This window comes from Phyllostomus hastatus, unplaced genomic scaffold, assembly GCF_019186645.2.
Source record: "Phyllostomus hastatus isolate PE091 unplaced genomic scaffold, TTU_PhHast_1.1 phas_contig_40, whole genome shotgun sequence".
Taxonomy (NCBI): domain Eukaryota; kingdom Metazoa; phylum Chordata; class Mammalia; order Chiroptera; family Phyllostomidae; genus Phyllostomus; species Phyllostomus hastatus.
Window position 1 is genome coordinate 36,365,202 of NW_025333872.1, and position 21,798 is coordinate 36,386,999.

The 21,798-nt window shown below is 35.3% G+C and overlaps 1 protein-coding gene across 1 annotated transcript in view; it reads right to left on the reverse strand.

Moving 5' to 3' along the window:
• The window catches only part of IBTK (inhibitor of Bruton tyrosine kinase), a 91,338-nt gene that overhangs the window by 38,581 nt on the left and 30,959 nt on the right, over window positions 1-21,798 (reverse strand). Inside the window, exons 14-20 of the mRNA XM_045843425.1 lie at window positions 20,950-21,032; window positions 20,831-20,868; window positions 20,020-20,116; window positions 11,282-11,383; window positions 7,484-7,601; window positions 4,912-4,972; window positions 4,255-4,379 (exon numbers count right to left, since the gene is read on the reverse strand). Of these exons, the coding sequence (XP_045699381.1) occupies window positions 4,255-4,379; window positions 4,912-4,972; window positions 7,484-7,601; window positions 11,282-11,383; window positions 20,020-20,116; window positions 20,831-20,868; window positions 20,950-21,032 (624 nt within the window). The remainder of the gene's footprint in view (window positions 1-4,254; window positions 4,380-4,911; window positions 4,973-7,483; window positions 7,602-11,281; window positions 11,384-20,019; window positions 20,117-20,830; window positions 20,869-20,949; window positions 21,033-21,798) is intronic.

Sequence of the window (21,798 nt, forward strand, 5' to 3'; positions counted from 1 at the left end):
TGCTGTAGTCACATTTATCTATGTGGTCTGGAGCAAATTACTCAACTTCACAGTGTGATACTACTACCTGTCCTGATAGTGGAATTTTTGTAAAAGTCAGAAACAAGATGGTTACAAGAAATCCTTTGAAAAGTAATATACTACACATGTTCACACAAAAGCTATTATAAACTATAATCTTGAATGAGAAATATTTGCTGATAACTTTTAAAGCATTTCAGGGAATGCTTAACTCCCTAAATTAAGTATTATTAATCAGGAAAGGAAAATAAAATTACCTATGAGAACTACAACTATCCCCTTTTTTTACTAAAAATTACTTACTATATAATTCATCAACAGTTATACAGGTCAGCTGTGAATACTATTATTTTGCAAAGGGTAACATTTGTCAATGCTAACAATTTTATTATAAATTTTTAATATAATAACAGCATACATCTAAGTCAGATACCTATAACCTTCCAAGTATCCCAAATGCTACCAAATGCTAGAAAAAGGATTAAAAAAAGAATTTATCTGGAACTCAAGACATTTTTTAGTGAGCTACAGAGTACACTACTACACAAATACACACACCACATATATATAGTAAATGACTTAAACAACCAAAGCAAAGATTTTAACAGGTCATTTACCAAGTAGAAGTAATTCTACTAACAGTTGATAAGTGAGTCATGAACTGGAACAACTAAAACATGAACTGGAATCTAAGAGAGCTTGTCAAATGGTTGGCCCCACTACAAGGATATGCCTAGAACCTGGGATACTCGTTGGAGAACTCCCAAACATTAGTCATGGTAGGCCGCATGTCTAGAACTCAGTCAAGTTCTCTATGGAAAAAAAATCTAGAAGTGGCTCAATGCTCTCCTCTAGTTTATCCTCTCCAGAGGGCAAATCTCTAATCTTCATACCAAGGTGGAGGACGGTCAATCACTTGGTTGCATAGGGTTCAGAAAAAGGAAATGCTCTTTTCTAAATCCAACCACCCACTTTGGTCTTCATAAACCTGATTCCTCTAATTTCTTAAGACTTTCCAGAATTCTCTTTTAGTGTTTTCCTATTTTAAGTCATTAAATGCTAGGAAACCTCTTTCTAGTTTCCAAAATGAACAGTATTTCCTGACTGCTATCTTCCCCTTTCCTCTTCTTTGGGCCTTAGCTCATTATGCTTTTTTTATTTCTTTAACCTCAGCAGCGTTTAGGAAAGTAGTTAAGATAAATATGGGCTCCTGATCAAGATGGTGGTACAGACAGACATGGCTCCCTTCTTTGTACACCCAAACAAAATTACAAATAAAAATAGGACAATTATTCAGAACCATCTGAGATCAAGTTGAAAGCAAGTATGACAACTATAGAATTAAAGAAATCACATCCATCGGGACTGGTAGGAGGGACACAGACATGGAATGGGCTGGTCCCATTCCCGCATGTAGTGGATAAAAATTCAGGAGGGATAACTCAGGAGTGAGGAGACCAAGCCCCACACCAGGCCTCCCAGCCTAAGGTACCAGTGCCAGGAAGATAAGTCCTCATAACTTCTGGCTGCAAACAGCAGGAGGGACTCAGTTGGTGGAAGAAACTTCTGGAGTCCCAAGAGGTTCCTCTTAAAGAACCCACACACTGACTCACCCAATTCAGACTCAGTCCCTCTGAACTCCAGCACCAGAGTAGCAGCTTGAAAGGCATCAGTGGCATACAGGGAGAAACTGAAGTGTCTGGCATCAAGGTGAGCAGAGGCCATTGTCCCTTCTATAATCCCTCCTCCACAGAGCCACTGAGCCTACAAGCAGATGTCATGTCTGAGACTCCATCAACCTGGCTAACACTGTTTGGCCAGCCTTGGAGATCCCCAGAGACTCTGCTCTACCCAACTTACGGGCCTACCCTAGCTGCTTTTCCATATGGTTGGTCTTGGCTAATGATGCACCACTTCCTAAATCCTTTCAAACAAGCAACATCTATCCTTAGTGAGGCCCAGCACTAGCAGCCACCAGCCTAGATTCACAGCTTGGCTTTGCCTGGGAATCTCTAAGCCCAGCACTAGCAGCAGTCATCTCAGATTACTATATAGCTCAGGCACAGTGGCCCTGGGAAAACACAGGAAGGGGCTGACTATGGCCGGCACCACCCAGGAAACCCCAAAGCCAGTGCACCCAGTGGATAGTTACAGACCATTTCACAGCACCATGACCCTGCCCCTGCACAACTGACCCTCCACAGAGGATGGAGGTTGGTAGTCACTGGTCAGAGCCAGTCCTTGGAGCTGACTGGCCTGTGTAAATCCCTCCCATTGATCTGCCAACAGCAACCAAAGCTCAACTACAAGAAAAGGGTGTACTCAGCCCACACAAAGGGTACACCTCAAATACCCAGCTTGGGTGATAGGAGAGGCCATGTTGCTGGATTCTACAGGACACCTACTACATTAGGCCACACTATCAAGACAAGGAGTCAAAGCAGTTCTATCTAATACATAGAAACAAACACAGGGAGGCTGCCAAAATGAGGAGACAAAGAAACAGGCCCAAATGAAAGAACAGATCAAAACTCCAGAAAAAGAACTAAATGAAATGGAGATAAGCAATCTATCAGATGCAGAGTTCAAAACACCAGTTATAACGATGCTCAAGGAACTTAGTGAGGACCTCAGCAGCATAAAAAAGATCCAGTCAGAAATGAAAAATACACTAATTGAAATAAAGAGCAATTTACAGGGCAACAATGGTAGAATGGATAAAGCTGAGAATCAAATCACTGATTTGGAACATAAGCAAAAAAGAACCAATCAGAACAACAGGAAGAAAAAAAAAAACAAAATGAGGGTAGTATAAACAGCCTCTGGGACAACTTCAAGACATCCAACCATATATCATAGGGGTGCCAGAAGGAGAAGAGAAAGATCAAGATATTGGAAATCTATTTGAAAAGAAAATGAAAGAAAACTTCCCTAATTTGGTGGAGGAAATAGACATGCAAGTCCAGGAAGCACAGAGTCCAAAACAAGATGCATGCAAAGAGGCCCACTCCAAGACACATCATAATTAAAATGCAAAGGTTAAAGATAAAGAATCTTAATAGCAGCATGAGAAAAGAAGTTAGTTACTTACAGGGGCGTTCCCATAAGATTATCAGCTGATTTCTCAAAAGAAACTTTGCAGGCTAGAAGCGATTGGCAGAAATATTCAAAGTCATGAAGAACAAGTATCTATAGCCAAGATTGCTCTATCCAGCAAAGCTGTCATTTAGAATCAAAGGGCAGATAAATAGTTTCCCAGACAAGAAAAATCTAAAGGAGTTCATCATCACCAAACCATCAGTATATGAAAAGGGACTTATTTAAGCAAAAGAAGATCAACTCTGAACAATAAAATGACAATGAGTACAAATCTATCAACAACTGAATCTGAAATACAAACTAAGCAAACAAGAACAGAGACAGAATGATGGATACAAAGAGCAGTTTGCTGGCTGTGACATGGGAGAGGGGTGTGGGGGAATGGGTGAGGATGTAAGTGGATTAAGAAGTACAAACAGGTAGTTACAGATAGCCACAGGGATGTAAAGTACAGTATAGGAAATGGAGTAGCCAAAGAACTTAAACACAGGACCCATGGACATGAACTTTGGTGGGGGATTGCCTGAGGGAGTGGGGGCTGCTGGGTGGAATGGCACAAAGGGGGACAATTCAGGACAATTATAATAGCATAATCAATAAAATATAATTTAAAAAATAAATGACAAAAAATAAAGATAAATGTACTAATTCTACCCAACAAGCATAGCCTGAGGGCTATATTCCTTTCATATTTATATGTAATTTTGTTTTGTTTTATTTAGTACATTTTATTGATTATACTATTACAGTTGTCCCATTTTTTCCCTCTCCTTTATCCCCCTCTACCCTGCACCCTGCCTCCCTTCAGCATTCCCTCCCCCTAGTTCATGTCCATGGGTTGTACATACAAGTTCTTTGGCTTCTCCATTTCCTATACTATGCTTAACATCCCCCTGTCTATTCTGTACCTACCTATTATGCTTCTTACTCCCTGTACCTTTTCCCCCATTCTGCAAATATAAATTATTCATTTACTTTGTTCTATATCAAGTCTAAGAATGAGCATAAATACATACATTTTATGTCATGTTTCTCAATTCTTTTCTTTCAATATCATTATAAAAGTTTCCAGGCTCTGGGATGGCCGGCGAGGCAGAGAGGAAGGAAAGGAGAAGAAAATAGGAAACAGCTTACGAGTAATTTTGTTCATTATTTATTTCCTCTTTCAAAAAAATATCTCCCTCTTCCAGTAGTTCCAAATAGCTAATATCTGGTCCATCTTGATATGGTGTAATGACTCTTCTAGCCATTGCGGGAATCTGCAGAAAACAAGTTGTCACCTTTTAAATGCAAAATTTACAAAGATTTTTTAAAATTGGTATAATATCCCATTTGTTTAAACATGCGGTGACATTAACTAGAAAAAGTCTAGAATGCCTAATGATATCCTAAATTTAAATCAAGGGGGAAGGGCTGATTAAAATGAATTCCATTAACTTATACAAAACAAAAAACCTTGACTAAAAAGCTCCCTTTCATTAAAAATGCAAATTAACCTATTTGTTAGGGATCATGTGAATCCAGGCTTTTGCACTGTCCTGACCTTTGGTAAACAGTAAATAATAAAAGACTCAGAAGCTTTCATTTATAAGGAATTATAAGATACTAATCTTATTTAATATCTTGAATTCTGACGGTCATTCTCATCTATGGGATCTGAAAAGAAATACCAAGTCCTATTTTCTAAGAGATCCTAATGTATTAGAATTGATTAGGAAATTATTCCATTAAGAAGTCTGGCCTAATATACTGTTTTATTTGGTAATATCACTGAAAAAACATAAATCTTACCATTTTTCGGTAAAATACAGAAAGATCCTTCAAAACACCAACACTTAAAACATCAAGAGACCTAACAAGTTAAACACAAAATTTTATCTTAATACTAAAGTAACTTAATACAAGATTTTCAAGACTAATGTCAAGATTTTCAAACATGCAGAGGTATTTTATATTGCTGAATAAGCAACAGTTATATTTAAAGAATTAATATCTAGCTGTTACAAAATCTTTTAGAAAGTATGTATAGTTGTATATTTCAAATAAACAGCACAAATACTTAAATGCTTAAGGTAAAAACTCAAGCAATTCTTAAAAGTGATAGAAAAATCTTTATTACTGTAATGAAATAACAAGTACACATTCTTTTTCAACTTTCATTTTCCACAAATTAAATTCTTTAACTATGAAAGGAGCACTTATATTGATAGAACAATAACCTAACTATCAGAACACCTAAAATTTATCTAGAATTATCACGGCTACCAAGTACCTGCATGACTTTGAGCAACTCACTGTACCTCTCTTGGTTTGAATTATTCATGTGTAAAATAAATTTGGGCTAGATCAATAGAATTCAAAGTAGATTTTAAGGAACTCTCTGGTTCCAAAGAAGCATCAGTGAAAATTTAAAAGTTTACATTCTGAAATATATTTTAACTATTTTTACAACTAATCTAAAACAACTTGCATATTCAACTCTGGACCACACCAGTTTTAACATTTTGAAATTAATTAATTTGTGATGCTATGTTGATATTGGTGTGCCCTCCTTTTTCTGTGCATATTTACTTACACTTTTTCTAGCAAACACATATTTGATTAGGAATAGTTAAATTTGTACAAATCTTTATTTTAAAGCCAGTATACTTGTCTACTCCTGCAAAATTACCTCAATACTGACATAATCACGCATGTGTCATCCTTAATATGAATAGTTCAGTTGACATACTTCCCACAATACAGTAATTAAACAATAGCAGTATGATACATCATTTTTAAATATCATACTTTCAGTAGGTTTGGTGCTTATTTTACATTTTGGTTGATTCCTATCTGACAAACTGAATGAGCTTAATTTGGTTAAAAAAGCTACTATGACTAAAATTACTAATGTTCTGTCAATAAAGAAATTAACTTTATTCTGAAACTCTACCCAAGCTCTCACACTAAAATACCAGGGGCATTTTCAAATGACATTTTCTAACATCCCATAATATTAATTTGAACTTGAAAAGCATTCTTTACAAAATAACAAATGATTCAACTGCCAAAATACCATATCCTCTAAACAGAACCCTAAAGATGCAATTACTAAGAATCTGTTAGTGGAACACTTTTATTTCTATCAGTTTTGGAATAGTTCCATTAAAGATTATCATAACTTTGAAAGGTAAATTATTAAAAACTGTTTTTGTAATAAATTATATAAGTCAAGATGTTCTTGATTCTTTACATATAAAAATTTCCTTGGGTTTTTCCATCTTTAATATGAAGACATAAACAGAATCTACTTCATAAGTGTTCATGAAAACTTTTAGAATGTTGTCTGGCACATCAGTATTAGTTATCATTCATACTTTTATTATTATTAATAATAATAGCAGTTTTAATTATTATTACTATGACTAACACAAAACACAGAAATATTTTGGATATTAAAGTTTTAAAAGTGCAAACTGACACCAAGATCTCTAATTTCAAATCTGTGTTCACCAAAACATTCATTTTGTTCACCACTGACTGGATATTGAGTAAATGCAATAAAATATTGACTTTACTTAAAAATCTGTAAATATATTTCATTAAAAATTCCACTGCTAAAACTACTGAAAACAAAAGAATGAAATTTCCAAGATCCCTCTAATTCTGAAATGTCTATGACTCCTAAATCATTAACATATATCAGTTTCATCTGGGTAATCCTCAAATCCTCATAATATGAAACATTAACTTACAAAACAGGGTATATATATTTATCTGATTTTTTATGTAAAATGTGTCATTTTTCATAAGGAACATTTCATCAGTCACTGATTTCTACATAAAGCCTTCAGCACTATCAGTTTCCTACAAACTACAGGTAACGAATTTTTCACACCATTCCCTGTAGCCTAAATTTGACAGGAAATGTCTTAAAGAGATTAAATACACAGATAAAACAGAAATCAACCATTAACAAATTTTATGCATGCTTACATGTAAAGTAATTAAGTACCAGTATTATAGATAATTTCCAAATGCCAAGATCACAATTATATAGTTACAAATCAACTTAAACAAGCCAAGAGATATGCATACATATAACAAATACACTTGTGATACTGTCCCACAACTTTCTAACCAGAATGTAAGCTCCACTGAGAGCAAGGATTTTGTCCATTTTGTTCATTTTTGTATCTTACTAACAGCTAGCATATAATAGGCACTCAAATGTTCATAGAATGATTAAATCCTCATACATTTCATATTTTTCTACAAAGCTAGAATTTATCATTGTTCACTTTAAAATTACTAATATAGCTGCTATCATTTATAAATAATCACTTTTGCAATGTTCATATAATATATACATCCAACTTACCTTGCTTCAAGTAAAGCTGCCATATTCAGTCCTATAAACTGTAAACAAGACAGTTTCAATTGCTCAGCATTATACATTGCTGCAAATTCTAGTAGCATAGCAGCATTCTTAAGGGTAACTACAAAGGAAGAAAATAACATGCAAAATTAGATAAAAGGCATGATACTACAGAAAATGAAATATACTTATTTCTAAAGTTGTCTAAATTTAGAACAAGGAAAATTGAAAGTAGTTTCTTGCCAAAATTAACTAATACAAGGACAAATATAGAACCCATTTTTCATTCTAATATACCAAACTAATTTTAAATGATTGGTTATGAGAAAAAAATAAGCACATATAAATTTTAAGCAGAGAAAATACAGGTGCATAGAGTGTCATCTAAAAGCAAACACATAAGAAACAGTGATCTTCCATTTAATATTTTGAGTATTTTTAACTTTTATCAGCAAACAGCTGTCCTTTTCATTTGTATAGAACAGAATAGTCATTCCCTCTATAAAATCAAAGCTATTCTTAAGACTAATAGAAACTTGTAAAATCATTCTATAAAATATATTTATGTCAAGTAATCTATCAATTTATGTGGGTAGATTTACATATATAAACATATCCACACACTAAATATTTGGAAAATAAGTACATCTTTACCTTACCATATTATTCATGCCCATGCAGAATTTCACATACTGTATAAAGGATTCTGGATTTTATTGCAATGCTAGTAACTTTAATATAAAGTACATTTTGCTAGAAAATTGTTACAAAATATCCTACCTACCTAGCATGTAACTTTGGCTTCCCAAATCTCTTCCATTCTTTTTCTTATTTACTCTGAGTCCCAGTCAACAGAGGAATACAACTGTCTTCTATGCCAGGTTTCCTCCCTCTATTTCTTTCTTCTTTCCCTTAGTGACTCTGTCAAAAGTTGTAACTGCAGCCCTGGCTGGTGTGGCTCAGTGGACTGAGCACTGGACTTCGAACCAAAGGGTCAATGCTTCGATTCCCAGTCAGGGCACATGTCTGGATTGTGGGCCAGGTCCCCAGTTGGGGGCACTTGAGAGGCAACCACACATTGATGTTTCTCTCCCTCTCTTTCTCCATCCCTTCCCCTCTTTAAAAATAAATAAAATCTTAAAAAGAACAGTATTTTCCACAAAAAAAAAGTGGTAACTGCAACCAGTAATAGTCTGTCTCACTGCTGAGAAACCTCAAATTCCAATTAATGAATGATGAACCCAAAGAAATTAAAATGGATCATATAAATATTTGGAATTGTTCAGTTGGGAACAAGGTTGCCCAGTAACTAAAGACCAAACAATTCTCTTGCTACATTATAGGAAGATCAAGGATTTCATTAAAAGAGACAACTCTGTAGCAGGGTCCAAGAAAGTAATATTCAAGGGATGCCAGGAAAGTGAACTGAACAATTAAAAATGTCACCTATATGGACACTTTATAACTATTGCACGTTGTGTCCTTTGTTTTATATACATATGTATTTCCCTTTTCTTGCTTAAAAGGTCAAAGGTATTACTCTTTTTGAAAACTCAAAAGATACTCCACAGGGCTTTAAAAAATTACATAAATAGGACACTAGAGCTAAGACAAAAACTATTGAGTTGGCTAAAAAGTCCATTATGTTTTTTTTTTCTGTAAAATAATAGGCACATTTTTCATTTTCACCAATAACTTTATTGATTTGGATATGTGGAGTATGTCAGCTCTCTCCCACTCTTGGCTTCTAGTGGATAGAGGCTGGGGGGTGCTGCTAGACATCTTCCAATACATAAGACAGCCCCACAACAAAGAATTACGGTCAAAATGTCAGTAGTACCAAGAAACTTTGCAAATCACTTTTGACATGTTCCGTCATCACAGCACCTTCTACATACACTGCACAGATCTTTTTTTTTTTTGCACTTCAATTGCATTTTTACCTTTCTTGAAATAATAAAGCATAATACACCAAAAATGTTGTGTTTTCTCCCATCTTTAATGTTGAAATGGCTGCACAAAAATTCACTGATTTTGATGAGACTTTTTTAAACCCTCATCAGTTGTGACAGCTATCACAATACAATGTACCAAAATTGCTCCGAATAAAGTTAAAGACTTCATTCCAGTACTTAAAGCACTACTAGAGACATTGTACGAAAAAAAAAAAAAAAAAAAAAAAAAAGACTTTTTGGCCAACCCAATTTAGCAAGTACAAATTAGAAAAATTTGACAGGAAATCTCTTCACACTTCCTCAACTGGAAATGTGGCAAGGAATGAGAACAAGGATAAAATCAGAAACTCACAGAACTTTTGTTATCAGGCTAGGGAACTTTTGTTATCATAGAATAAGCAATTAAAAATATTTGAACAGGGGAAGGCAATAATTACTTCCACAGGAAGATAGAAGTTAGAAGAGAGAGAACTAAAAAGACTACTGTGACATTACACAGAGGACACAGATAACACTGAATTCAACTAGTTTGGTCACAATAAAAAGGTGGGAGAAATGTGATCAATGTAGTTAAAGTGCATTAATTTTCATAACCAAAATAACCTCAGTATAAAAAAACAAAATAACAAAAAAAACCCCACAAAACAAAACAAAACAAAAAAAACCCTGGCAAGGTTGAGTTTTCAGGAGAAAAGCCATGCAATTAAATGATGAACAGAGAAAGAAAGAAAAGTTTAAGAGAAAAGAGATGTATTTTGATCAATTATATTAATGAAACAGTTACATAAACATTCCAGCAAAAAGTAAGAAATGAGTAGCTAAACAAATGAGGTCTGTCCAGAAGGTATCCAGCCACATAGTATGAAAAATAGAGACATTTATCGCAGAAGATACAAGAGACAAGAAACATTGTATAGAGGATAATGATGCCTCAGTCCCCTTCAAAGTAGGCACCTTCAGTCCTCACACAGTTCTCCCAATTGCCGTGAGTTGTCTCATAGCATTTTCCTGAATCTCATCAATGGTCTGAAATCCCCCTTCAAAGATGACTTTAGTTTTGGGAAAAATCGGAAGTCACAGGGTGCCAAATCTGGGCTGCAGGGGGGCTGAGTCACCTGGATGATTTGATGCTTTGCTAAAAAACTCTGCACGAGACATCATAAATGAACAGGCAGTATCCCGATGAAGCTGCCAATCACTACTTGCCCATAGCTATGGCCTTAATCTGAATCATCTGAATCCTTTCTACAGAGGAATGTTCAAGCTTAACACAAAATCTGCTGTAGATTTTTGGCTCTTCTTGCTCAGTTGCTTTGAATGCAATGGCCTCACAATATACATGCTCACTCTATGGCATCTACTGTCCCCACTGACTAGTACAATGAAGTCGTCCCTGTTCGTGCATGTGCATTCCAATCCACTCTCCTTGGCTGCCAGGTTACATTAATGTTGCACAAACCGTTCTCGTTATATTAACAATAGCTGGGCTTTTTCTGGACAGACCTCACTGACTTACAGTCAAGACCAGGACAAGGGTAAAAAATTTCTGCTTCCAAACTCATCTTTGAAATTCCAGAATAAATGTCACACCACCTTTATTATTTCAAGTTTTGTGACATTTTTAAAAAAGTAACGTATTTCAATTCTAAGATGTACATATTTTCATACAGTAACATCTCTGAAATAAGGATGTGCTTTCAACTGATGACATGAATTTAAGTGTTTTGTTATTTTTTATGATACAAAAAAATACTGGTGCATTTTACCATAAATGGCATCAAAAGTCAATACGATAATCCTGGACCAACCTAAAAACATGCCATATTTCTAATTCAAAAATACTCACGGTTTTCAGTTAATGCTACTTCACAAATCTCTTTTAGTCGAGTTATAAGAAGCTGATCAGCCACCACAAGAACACTACAAATAAAATCTACATTTTGAGATTCTAAAAAAAAAAAAAAAGGAAAGAATAAGCATCACTCTTTATTACTTTATAAACATTACACCTAGGAAAACATATTCAAGTAATTAAGACATTAGAAGAATTATAGTAATTATTTTCTAAGTGTTAGAATGGCAAACATTATAAATAGTAGTATCAAAACATGCCCTGGTTCACAGTGGGATCATAAAATGAGCAACCCGAATTGATATTTTTAGTTGAGAGGCCTACTACAATGCCTGACTTATTTAAAATCTCCCATGTTGTTAAACAAATATTTCTCAAATTAATAAACAGAGGGAAAAGTCATATCTCAACATCAAATTTAATATAGGTATATATTAGCATGTATGAGTGTGTGTGTGTGTGTGTGTGTATGAGAAAAGGGAGGAGGGGCATTCCTTATTTAAAACAAAACTGGTGACCTAAGAATACTTTTTTAAAAAAATTCCTTAATTTAAAATAACCTATTGGTCCAGCATACTAATGGCCTTAAGAAATGCCCCTGAGCCACACCAGAATAATGTACATAGAAAAAAACAAAAACACCAAAGGAAGAAAGGGGGAGAAATGGTTAAGAAGAAAAAATGAAGTAAAAGAAACATTTTAAAGAATAAAGCAGAGATGAAGTCATTGGGAATGGCAGAATAAGGACTACTTCAAAATTCTCCTCCTCTGGAAAAGCAATGAGAAGACTGCAAAAAAAAATTATCAAAATCAACTTTTTCAGAATTCAAAAAATTACCCAGACAATAATATGGGCAATGCCGACTCAAGAAATTTAGATAAATCTTGGTTAGAGTTTTGGAACACTGCAACTTTTCCTATTTAGACATATTCAGAGCATTCCACCTAACAGAAGCAAAAATGTATTTTTCTCAAGTGTACACAAAACATTCTCCAGAAATGATCATATATTAGGCTACCAAACAAACAACAATTTTAAAAGATCTGAAATAATACTTAGTATCTTCTGCTACTAAAAAGGCAAAAATCTAAATAACAAGAGAAAAATTGGAAAATGTACCTATGTGGAAATTAATCAACACAATCCTAACAACTAGTAAGTCAAAAAAAGAATCAAAGAGAAAGCAAAAAAATACCTTTGGAGACATATGAAAATGAAAACACAACATGCCAAAACTGATGGTATAAAGTTTAAAAAGTTCTAACAAGAAAGTTTATACTGATAAATGTCTTAACTAAGAAGAATTCGAAAGAAAATCTTTAAGGCTTTTTATATAACAAAGAACTAGAAAAGAACAAATGAAGTCCAAAGTTAGAAGAAGAGAAAAATTACAGCAGAAATCAGTAAACTACATACAAAAAAAAAAAAAAGAGAGAGAGAAAAAAAACAATAGAAAAAAATCAACAAAATAAGGGTTGTTTGGACTTCTGGTAAAGATGGACATGTAGGTAAACACAGCATCCTTGCACACAAGGACCACACAAAAACCACACAAAAATCACAACAAACAAACTATAGGACAACTATCATCACTTAGAACCATCAGAAAACAAGTTGAATGAAAGTACAATAACTACTGAATTACAGAAACCACATCCATCCATACTGGTAGAAGGAGTAGAGACACAGAACAGAATGGCCCCACATCCATCTGTGGTCTATAAAAACTCAGGAGGGATATCTAAGGAGTGAGGAGTCCCAGCCCCACACCAGGCCCACCAGCCCAGGGTACCAGTGCCAGGAAGTAAGTCCTCATAACTTCTGGCTACAAACAGCAGGAGGGACTCAGTCGGTGGAAGAAACTTCTGGAGCCCCAAGAGGTTCCTCTTAAAGAACCCACACACCAACTCACCTACTCAGACTCAGTCTCTCTGAACTCCAGAACCAAGGTAGCAGCTTAAAAGGCATCAGTGGCATACTGGGAGGAACTGAAGTGTTTGGCATTAAGGCGAGAACTTGGGGACAGCTTTCTCCAAGACAAAAAGGCAGGCAAAGGCCATTGTTCCTTTTGAACTATGCTCGTACAAAGCCACAAAGCCAGCAGGTGGGTACCATATCTGAAACTCCATCAACCTGGGTAACACTGTTTGCCCTGCCCTAGAGCTTCCCTGAGGCTCTGTACCCCACAACTTACAGGCCCAACCAGACTGTTAACAGTGGCTTCTCCATGTGAATGGCTGGTCTTGGCTTATGCTTCAAAACTTCCTAAATCCTCTCAAATTAACAACAGCCAGCCTCAGTGAGCCCCCTAACCCTATACCTGTTGCTAAGTGGTCCCAGGCCCAGCACTAGCAGCAACCAGCCTAGGTTCACAGCTTGGTTTTGCCTGGGAATATCCAAGCCCAGCACAAGTAGCAGACATCTCAGATTGTTTTATAGCTCAGGCAGGGTGGCCCCAGGCAAAACTCAGGTGGAGGCTGACCTTGGCCTGCAACACACAGGAAACTCCAGAGCCAGTGCATCCAGTGGACAGCTACATACCACATTACAGCACTACCACCCTGCCCCTGCACAGCAGATCCTCTAAGGATGGTGCAGGTTTGTGGTAAGTGGTCACAAGGACTGGTAAGCCAGTCCTTGAACCTGAATGGCCTGGGTAAATCCCTCCCATTGATATGCCAATAGCAACAAGGACTCAACTACAAGAGGAGAGTATACTCAGCCCATATGGAGGGCACACCTCGAGTACCCAGCTTAAGTGATAGGAGAGGCTGTGCCACTGGACCCTACAGGACACCTACTACATTAGGCCACACTACCAAGACATGGAGTCAAAGCAGCTCTACCTAATACATAGAAACAAATCCAGGGAGATTGCCAAAACAATGAGACAAAAAAACAAACAAACAAACAAAAAAAACCACACAGCTCAAATAAAAGAACAGATCAAAACTCCAGAAAAAGAGCTAGGCAAAATGGAGATAAGTAATACACCAGATGCAGAGTTCAAAACACTGGTTATAAGGATGCTCAAGTAACTCAGTAAGACCTCAAAAGCATAAAAAAGAGTTAGAAATGAAGGATACACTAATTGAAATGAAGAACAATTTACAGGGAAACAACGGTAGAGTGGATGAAGTTGAGAGTCCAATCAAGGATTTGGAACATAAGCAAAAAACAACCAATGAGAACAAGGAGAGAAAAGAATCCAGAAAAACGAGCTAGTATAAGAAGCCCTGGACAACTTCAAGCATATCAATATTTACATCATGGCGGTACTGGAAGAAGAAGAGAAAAAACAAGAAACTGGAAATTTATTTAAAAAAATAATGAAGAAAAAAAAAAACCTTCCCTAATTGCAGCAAGAGAAAAGTTACCGTAAGTTACTCACAAGGGAGTTCCCATAAGACCAGCAGCTGAATTCTCAAAAGAAACTTTGCAGGCTAGAAGGGATTGGCAGAAATGTTCAAAGTCATGAAGAACAGGGACCTACAGCCAAGACTGCTCTACCCAGAAAATTATCATATAAAATCAAAGGGCAGATAAAGAGTTTCCCAGACAAGAAAAAACTAAAGGAGTTCATCACCAAACCATTAGTATATTAAATGTTAAAGGGACTTATTTAAGCAAAAGAAGATCAACTCTGAACAATTAAATGGCAATAGATACACATCTATCAACAATGAATCTGAAACACAAACTAAATAAACAAGAACAGAGACAGAATCACGGATACAGAGAGCGCTTTGCTGGTTGCCAGATGGGAGGGGGTTGCGGGCAAATGGATGAAGAGGTGAGGGGATTAAGAAGTATAAATAGGTAGTTACAGAATACCCATGGGGATGTAAAGTACAGTACAGGAAATGGAGTAGAAGAACTTATATGCATGGCCCATGGACATAAACAATGATGTCAGGATTGCCTGAGGGAATGGAGGTTGCTGGATAGAGGGGGGCAAAGGAGGAAAAATTGGGACTATTTTATCGTAATGAATAAAATGTAGTTTTAAAAAAGTTAGTTGTTTGATAAGAAACAAAATTAACAAACTCTTAGGTAGACCAAGAAAAGAGGGCTCACATAAAATTATAAACGAAAGGGGATAAATTACAAGTAATATCACAGAAATACAAAAGGTCATAAGACACTACTATGAACAAATATATGCTCATGAACTGGACAATCTAAAACAAATGAGTAAATTCCTACAAATGTACAACATACCATGATTGAATCATAAGGAAATAGAAAATCTAAAGAGACCAGTAACAGAAGAAAAAGATTGAATCAGTAATCAAAAATCTCCCCAAAAAGACTAGATGGCTTCAAGTAAATTCCACCAAACATTTAAAGAAAAATAAACATCAACCCTTCTCATCTAAAAAAAAAATGAAGAGGAAGGAACACTTTCAAACTCATTTTATGAGACCAGCATTATCCTGGTATCAAAGGCAGATGCAGACTCTACAAGAAAATTACAGAACAGCATCCCTAATTTATATACAAGGAAAAAGTCCTCAATAAAATACTAGTAATCCAAATTCAACAGCATAGAGAAGAATCATACACCATAACCAAGTAGAATTTATGTCTGGGATGCAAAGATGATTCAACATGTCCAAATCAATAAATATGATACACCAGATTAACCAAATGAAGGATAAAAATTATATGATCTTGATCGATGCAGAAAGTGTATACAACAAAATTCAATATCCATTCATGATCAAAACTCTCAGCAAAATTAGGAAAGATAAACTTCCGGCCAAGATAGAGGTATAAGCAGACACACTGTGCCTCCTCACACAACCAAAAGAAGGATAACGACAAATTCAAAAACAAAAAACAACCAGAACTGACAGAATATTGAACTTTATGGAAGTCTGACAACCAAGGAGTTAAACAAGAAACATTCATCCAGACAGGTAGGAGGGGTGGAGACGGGCAGCTGGGCGGTCAAAAATTAGGTATGATAGAAGGAATATACCTCAACACAATAAAGGTCATATATGTCAAGGTAAGGCGGTGGCTGGTGGACAGGGCAGTTCCACATTCATGCGCAGATAAACCGGGAGGAACTGGGGAGCAAGACAGACCACACAACCCAGGGTTTCAGCGAGTGGAAATAAAGCCTCAATGCCTCTGACTGAAAACACGTGTGGGGGCTGAAGCAGTGGGAGAAGCTCCCAGCCTCACAGGAGAGTTCATTGGAGAGACCTACAGGATTCCAGAACATACACGAGCCCATCTACCTGGGAATCAGTACCAGAAGGGCCCAACTTGATTGTGGGTAGCAGGGGAAGTGACTGAAAACTGGCAGAGAGTGGAACAAGCAGCACTGTTCCCTCTCAGACCCCTCCCCCACATACAGTGCCACAATGAAGCGACATGAGTTGCCCTGTCCTGGTGAACACCTAAGGCTCCACTCCTTACTACATAACAGGTGTGCTGAGAGGAAATGGCCGAAATAAAAGATCAGATCAAATCTCCAGAAAAAATACAACTAACAATGAAGAGATAGCCAACTTATCAGATGCACAGTTCAAAACATTGGTAACCAGGATGCTCACAGAACTGATTGAGCATGGTTGCAAAATGAAGGAACAAATGAAGGCTACCCAAAGTGAAATAAAGCAAAATATATAAGGAATCAACAGTGACAGGAAGGAAAACAGGACTCAAATCAACAGTTTGGAGCAGAAGGAAGAAACATTCGACCAGAACAAAATGAAGAAACAAGAATTCTAAAAAATGAGAGGCTTAGGAACCTCTAGGACATCTTTAAACATTACAATATCTGAATCAAAGGGATGCCAGAAGGAGAAAAGGAAGAACAAGAAACTGAAAATTTGAAAAAAATAATAAAGGAGAATTTCTCCAATCTGCCAAAAGAAATAGACTTTCAGGAAGTCCAGGAAGCTCAGAGTCCCAAGGAGGAACACACCAAGGCACATCATAATTATATTACCCAAAATTAAAGATAAGGAGAGAATCTTAAAAGCAGCAAGAGAAAAGGAGACAGTTACCTACAAAGGAATTCCCACATGACTGTCAGCTTATTTCTTAAAATAAACCTTGCAGACAAGAAGGGGCTGGAAAGAAGTATTCAAAGTCATGAAAGGCAAGGACCTACATCCAAGATTACTCTATCCAGCAAAGCTATCATTTAGAATGGAAGGGCAGATAAAGTGCTTCTCAGATAAGGTAAAGTTAAAGGAGTTCATCATCATCCAGCCCTTATTATATAAACGTTAAAGGGCCTTATCTAAGAAAAAGGAGATCAAAACTATGAACAGTAAAATGAAAACAGTTATTAACAACTGCACCTAAAAAAAAAGCAAAAACAAAAACAAACTAAGCAAACAAACTAGAACAGGAACAGAATCACAGAAATGGAGAGCACATGGAGGGTTCTCAGTGGGAGAGTGGGACGGGGAGAGAGGGGGAAAAGGTACAGAGAATAAGTATCATGAATGGTAAGTACAAAATAGACAGGGGAAGGTTAAGAATAGTATAGGAAATGTAAAAGCCAAAGAATGTATATGTATGACCCTTGGACATGAACTAAAGGCGGGGAATGCGGGTGGGAGGGGTGTGCAGGGCAGAGGGGAATAAAGTGTGTGGGGGACGGGACAACTGTAATAGCATAATCAATAAAATATATTTTAAAAATTAGGTATGATAGAAGGAACATACCTCAACACAATAAAGGTCATATATGACAATCCCACAGTTAACATAATACTCTATACTAAAAATATGAAAGCTGATCACCCTAAAATCAAGGAGATCCATACACTACAGTACTGGAAGTCCTGGCCAGAGCAATTGTACAAGAAAAATAAATAAATGGCATCCAATTTGGAAAACATAAAGTTGAACTGTCCTGTGTGCAGGTGACAAGATCTTATATACAGAAACTCTAAAAATTCCAATAAAAAGCCATTAGAATAAATTCAGTCAAGTCGAAGGACACAAATCAAAACCAACAAAAAAAAATCAGTTGCTTTTCTAAGCCCAATGAACTATCCCTAAAAGTAACTAAGAAAAAACTCCCATTTACAATTATATCAATATAAAACACATAAATATATTTAACCAAGGAGATAAACTATCTGTATGCTTGAGACTATAAAGTATCAAGGAAAGGTATAAAGAAAAGACACAAATAAGTGGAAAGATAAACTATGTTCATGACTGGGAGAACTTACTGCAATATACTGTTAAAAGGCCCATTCTAATCAAAGCAATCTACAGATTCAATTAAATCCTATCAAAATTCCAATGGTATTTTTCACAAAAATGAAAAAAGCTATTCTAAAATTCATATGGAACCACAAAAAAAAAACAACCTGCATAGCAAGCTTGAGGAAAAAAGCACAAAACTGGAGGTGGGGCACTCCCCAATTTTAAACTCTATTACAGTAACTCTAGCTACAGTAATATATTAGTATAAACACAGACACACTGACCAGTGAAACAAAATAGAGCCCAGAAATAAACCTTCATATATACAGTCAACTATTTTACTAAAATGTCAAGATTACAAAATGGGGAAAGGTCTCTTCAATAGAATATGAGGAAAATTGAATATCTATATGAAAAAGAATGAAAGTGCACCCACATCTTAAACCATACACAAAAATCAACTCAAAATGGATTAAAGATTTAAATGTAAGACTGAAACCATAAAACTGTTAGAAGGAAAAGCTCCTCAACATTAATCCTGGTAATAATTTTTCAGATATGATACCAAAACCACAAAAATAAACAGGTAAGTTTACATGAAACTAAAAAGCTCTACACAGGAAAAGAAAAAAAACCCACATGAAGAGACAACCCCTTTGGAATGGGAGAAAATATCTGATAAGGGGTTAATATCCAAAATATATAAGAACTCCTACAACTCAATAACAAAAAAACAATAACTCAATTTAAAAATGGGCAGAAGACCTCAATAGACATTTCTTCAAAGAAGACATACAAATGGCCAACAAGGTATATGAAAAAGTGCTCAGTGTATACAGTATATAATCATCAGGGAAATGCAAATCAAAACCACAATGAGATGTCACCTGACACCTGTTAGAATAGCTAGTATCAAAAAAACAAAAATATTGAGGAAAATGTGGAGGGATCATTGGTGCACCGTTGGGAATTAAATTGGTGCAGCCACTATGAAAAACATATGAAGGTTCCTCCAAAAATTAAAAATAGAAATATCATATGATACTGCAATTCTCCTTTCAGGTATTTAGCCCAAGGAATTGAAATCAGGATCTTGAAGGCAAACCTGAACTTCAGACACATCACAAGGTAAAAATCTTCACTACACTCACATCACTACAATAGGTAAAAACAAACAAACAAACAAAAAAACAAAAAACACACACACATACACAAACCACCCCCCCAAAAAAAACACTTTTACAGACTATTGGTCAAAACTATACTCCCTATTGTCAATTCCTCATCTTAATCATAGAAACAGTTGTGTATAAAACTTTAAATCTTATCTCAACCATTAAATATAATTCTTATACAGTTCATTTTCACATAGATAATGAAAACTTTCTTTTTCCACTTCTTTACCATTAGTAATCATCCCTATTGCTAACTCTAGATTAAGCTTCTGTTGATGACTCATTTCAATTAAGAGTAGAAGATTCATGCTGATTTTACCATGATCAAATTATAGCTTAAAGACCTAAAATATCCTAACTCTTATTAATACCTTTTATTACCACAGCTTCATCAGTATAGAGGTAGTCCAAAATAACTTTCAGTATGTCAGAATGTATTGGCATTTCCAAAGCTGCACAACTGGAAGCCTAAAAATAAAGTAAAATTTAAAAAGATAAAGTAATCATATAATTATATATTTTTAAAGATTTTATTTATTTATTTTTAGAGAGAGGGAAAGGAGGGAGAAAGAGAGGGAGAGAAACATCAATGTGAGAGAGAAACAGATTGGTTGCCTCTTGTACATGCCCTGATCGTGACCTAGCCTGCAACCCAATGCAGGCAGGTACCCTGACTGAAATTAAACTGGTGACTTTTCACTTTGCAGGACATCGCCCAACCAACTGAGGCATACTGGTCAGGGCTAAAACATTTCATTTTAAACCACAAAATACCACTATATTCTGACTGAAACTGGTACAAAAAACTTTGAAGAGAAATCACATCAAATGCAAAAGAATATAACATTTATAAAGCACAAAGTTAAAATGCTAAAATTAAAACACATTTAATTTTAAATTGCCTTATAACATAAAAAGGATCAATAAGAATTGAGAAAAAAGAAATATATTGTATTCCAAATTTTTAAATAATGGAGAAATATTGATTTAAGTGGCTTTTTTGCAGTATTTTCGTTTCTAAGTGTTGTTATTTTCTGATAGGATTAAGCATAAATAAATTCAATATAAAAGAAAAACTGAGTTAAAATACAGGTTCCCATTTTGACTTTCTTTAGTATATAATCTGCCCCAAATCTACATAAGCATTGTTATAGGCCTAGGTGGTTTCTACTTAAATCTTACCTCAATCCATGAGCTACTCAACATACTATGAAAATATTCTGAAAGAAAAAAAATTCAGTTCAGTAAGAATAGTGAAATACTAAACAAATAAATCAACAACTGAGAAAAAGTATACCTACCAAGTCTAGCACAAAGAACACATTTATGACAAGGGAATTCCTTTCCATCCACTGACTTCATGGTCACATCACACAGAAATGAGCTGCCAGAAAAATGTTTAATTAAAGCAAGAGCAATTTCTTTACATGTTGAGCAAATAAGAAAATTCATTATAGGATTTGGCTTAGTTTTTGACTAGTTCTTCATGAAAGGTAGATGAGAATAACTTGAGGGTATATACACAAATAAAGCAGTTCATCTCCTTCCACTTTAAGGAAGATAAGGGCCTTACAATAATGATAATATTTGAAAAGGAAACGGAATTCAGATAAATATTCAAACAATTCATTCTTCTAATTTTATTTTTTTATTACAAGCCAAAGGTTAATGATATAATGGTAAGTGACATCACAGTCAAAGAGCTTTAGTTCGCTTATTTATACAACCCATTCTGTGCTAAGCTTAATCCTGATATCTCCAGTTTCTCCTTCTCTAAAATTTTCACTAAAATCAAAATATTTAATAACAAATATATTTAGTATAGTATATTTATTACTGAAGAGATTTACAAAGGAATCATCATAATGATGAGAGGCATAATCAGTTTGGTTTTTCATTTCCTACTGATCAAAAAAATATAAAATTCAGGCAAGAAAAAATAAAAATTAAAAATTCCTTTCTTAATTAGAAAGTAATCAAAACATGAATTGTACCAACGTCTATTAAACAGTAAATACTTTACCCATTTACCTCAACAACTCTCCAACATTTCCAAAAGTGAAGAATACTAGTCAAGGCAAAAATGTATCTACATAAACATTTTATTTCATATGTAAGATGAGCTCTATTTCCATACTTAGGTCCCAAAA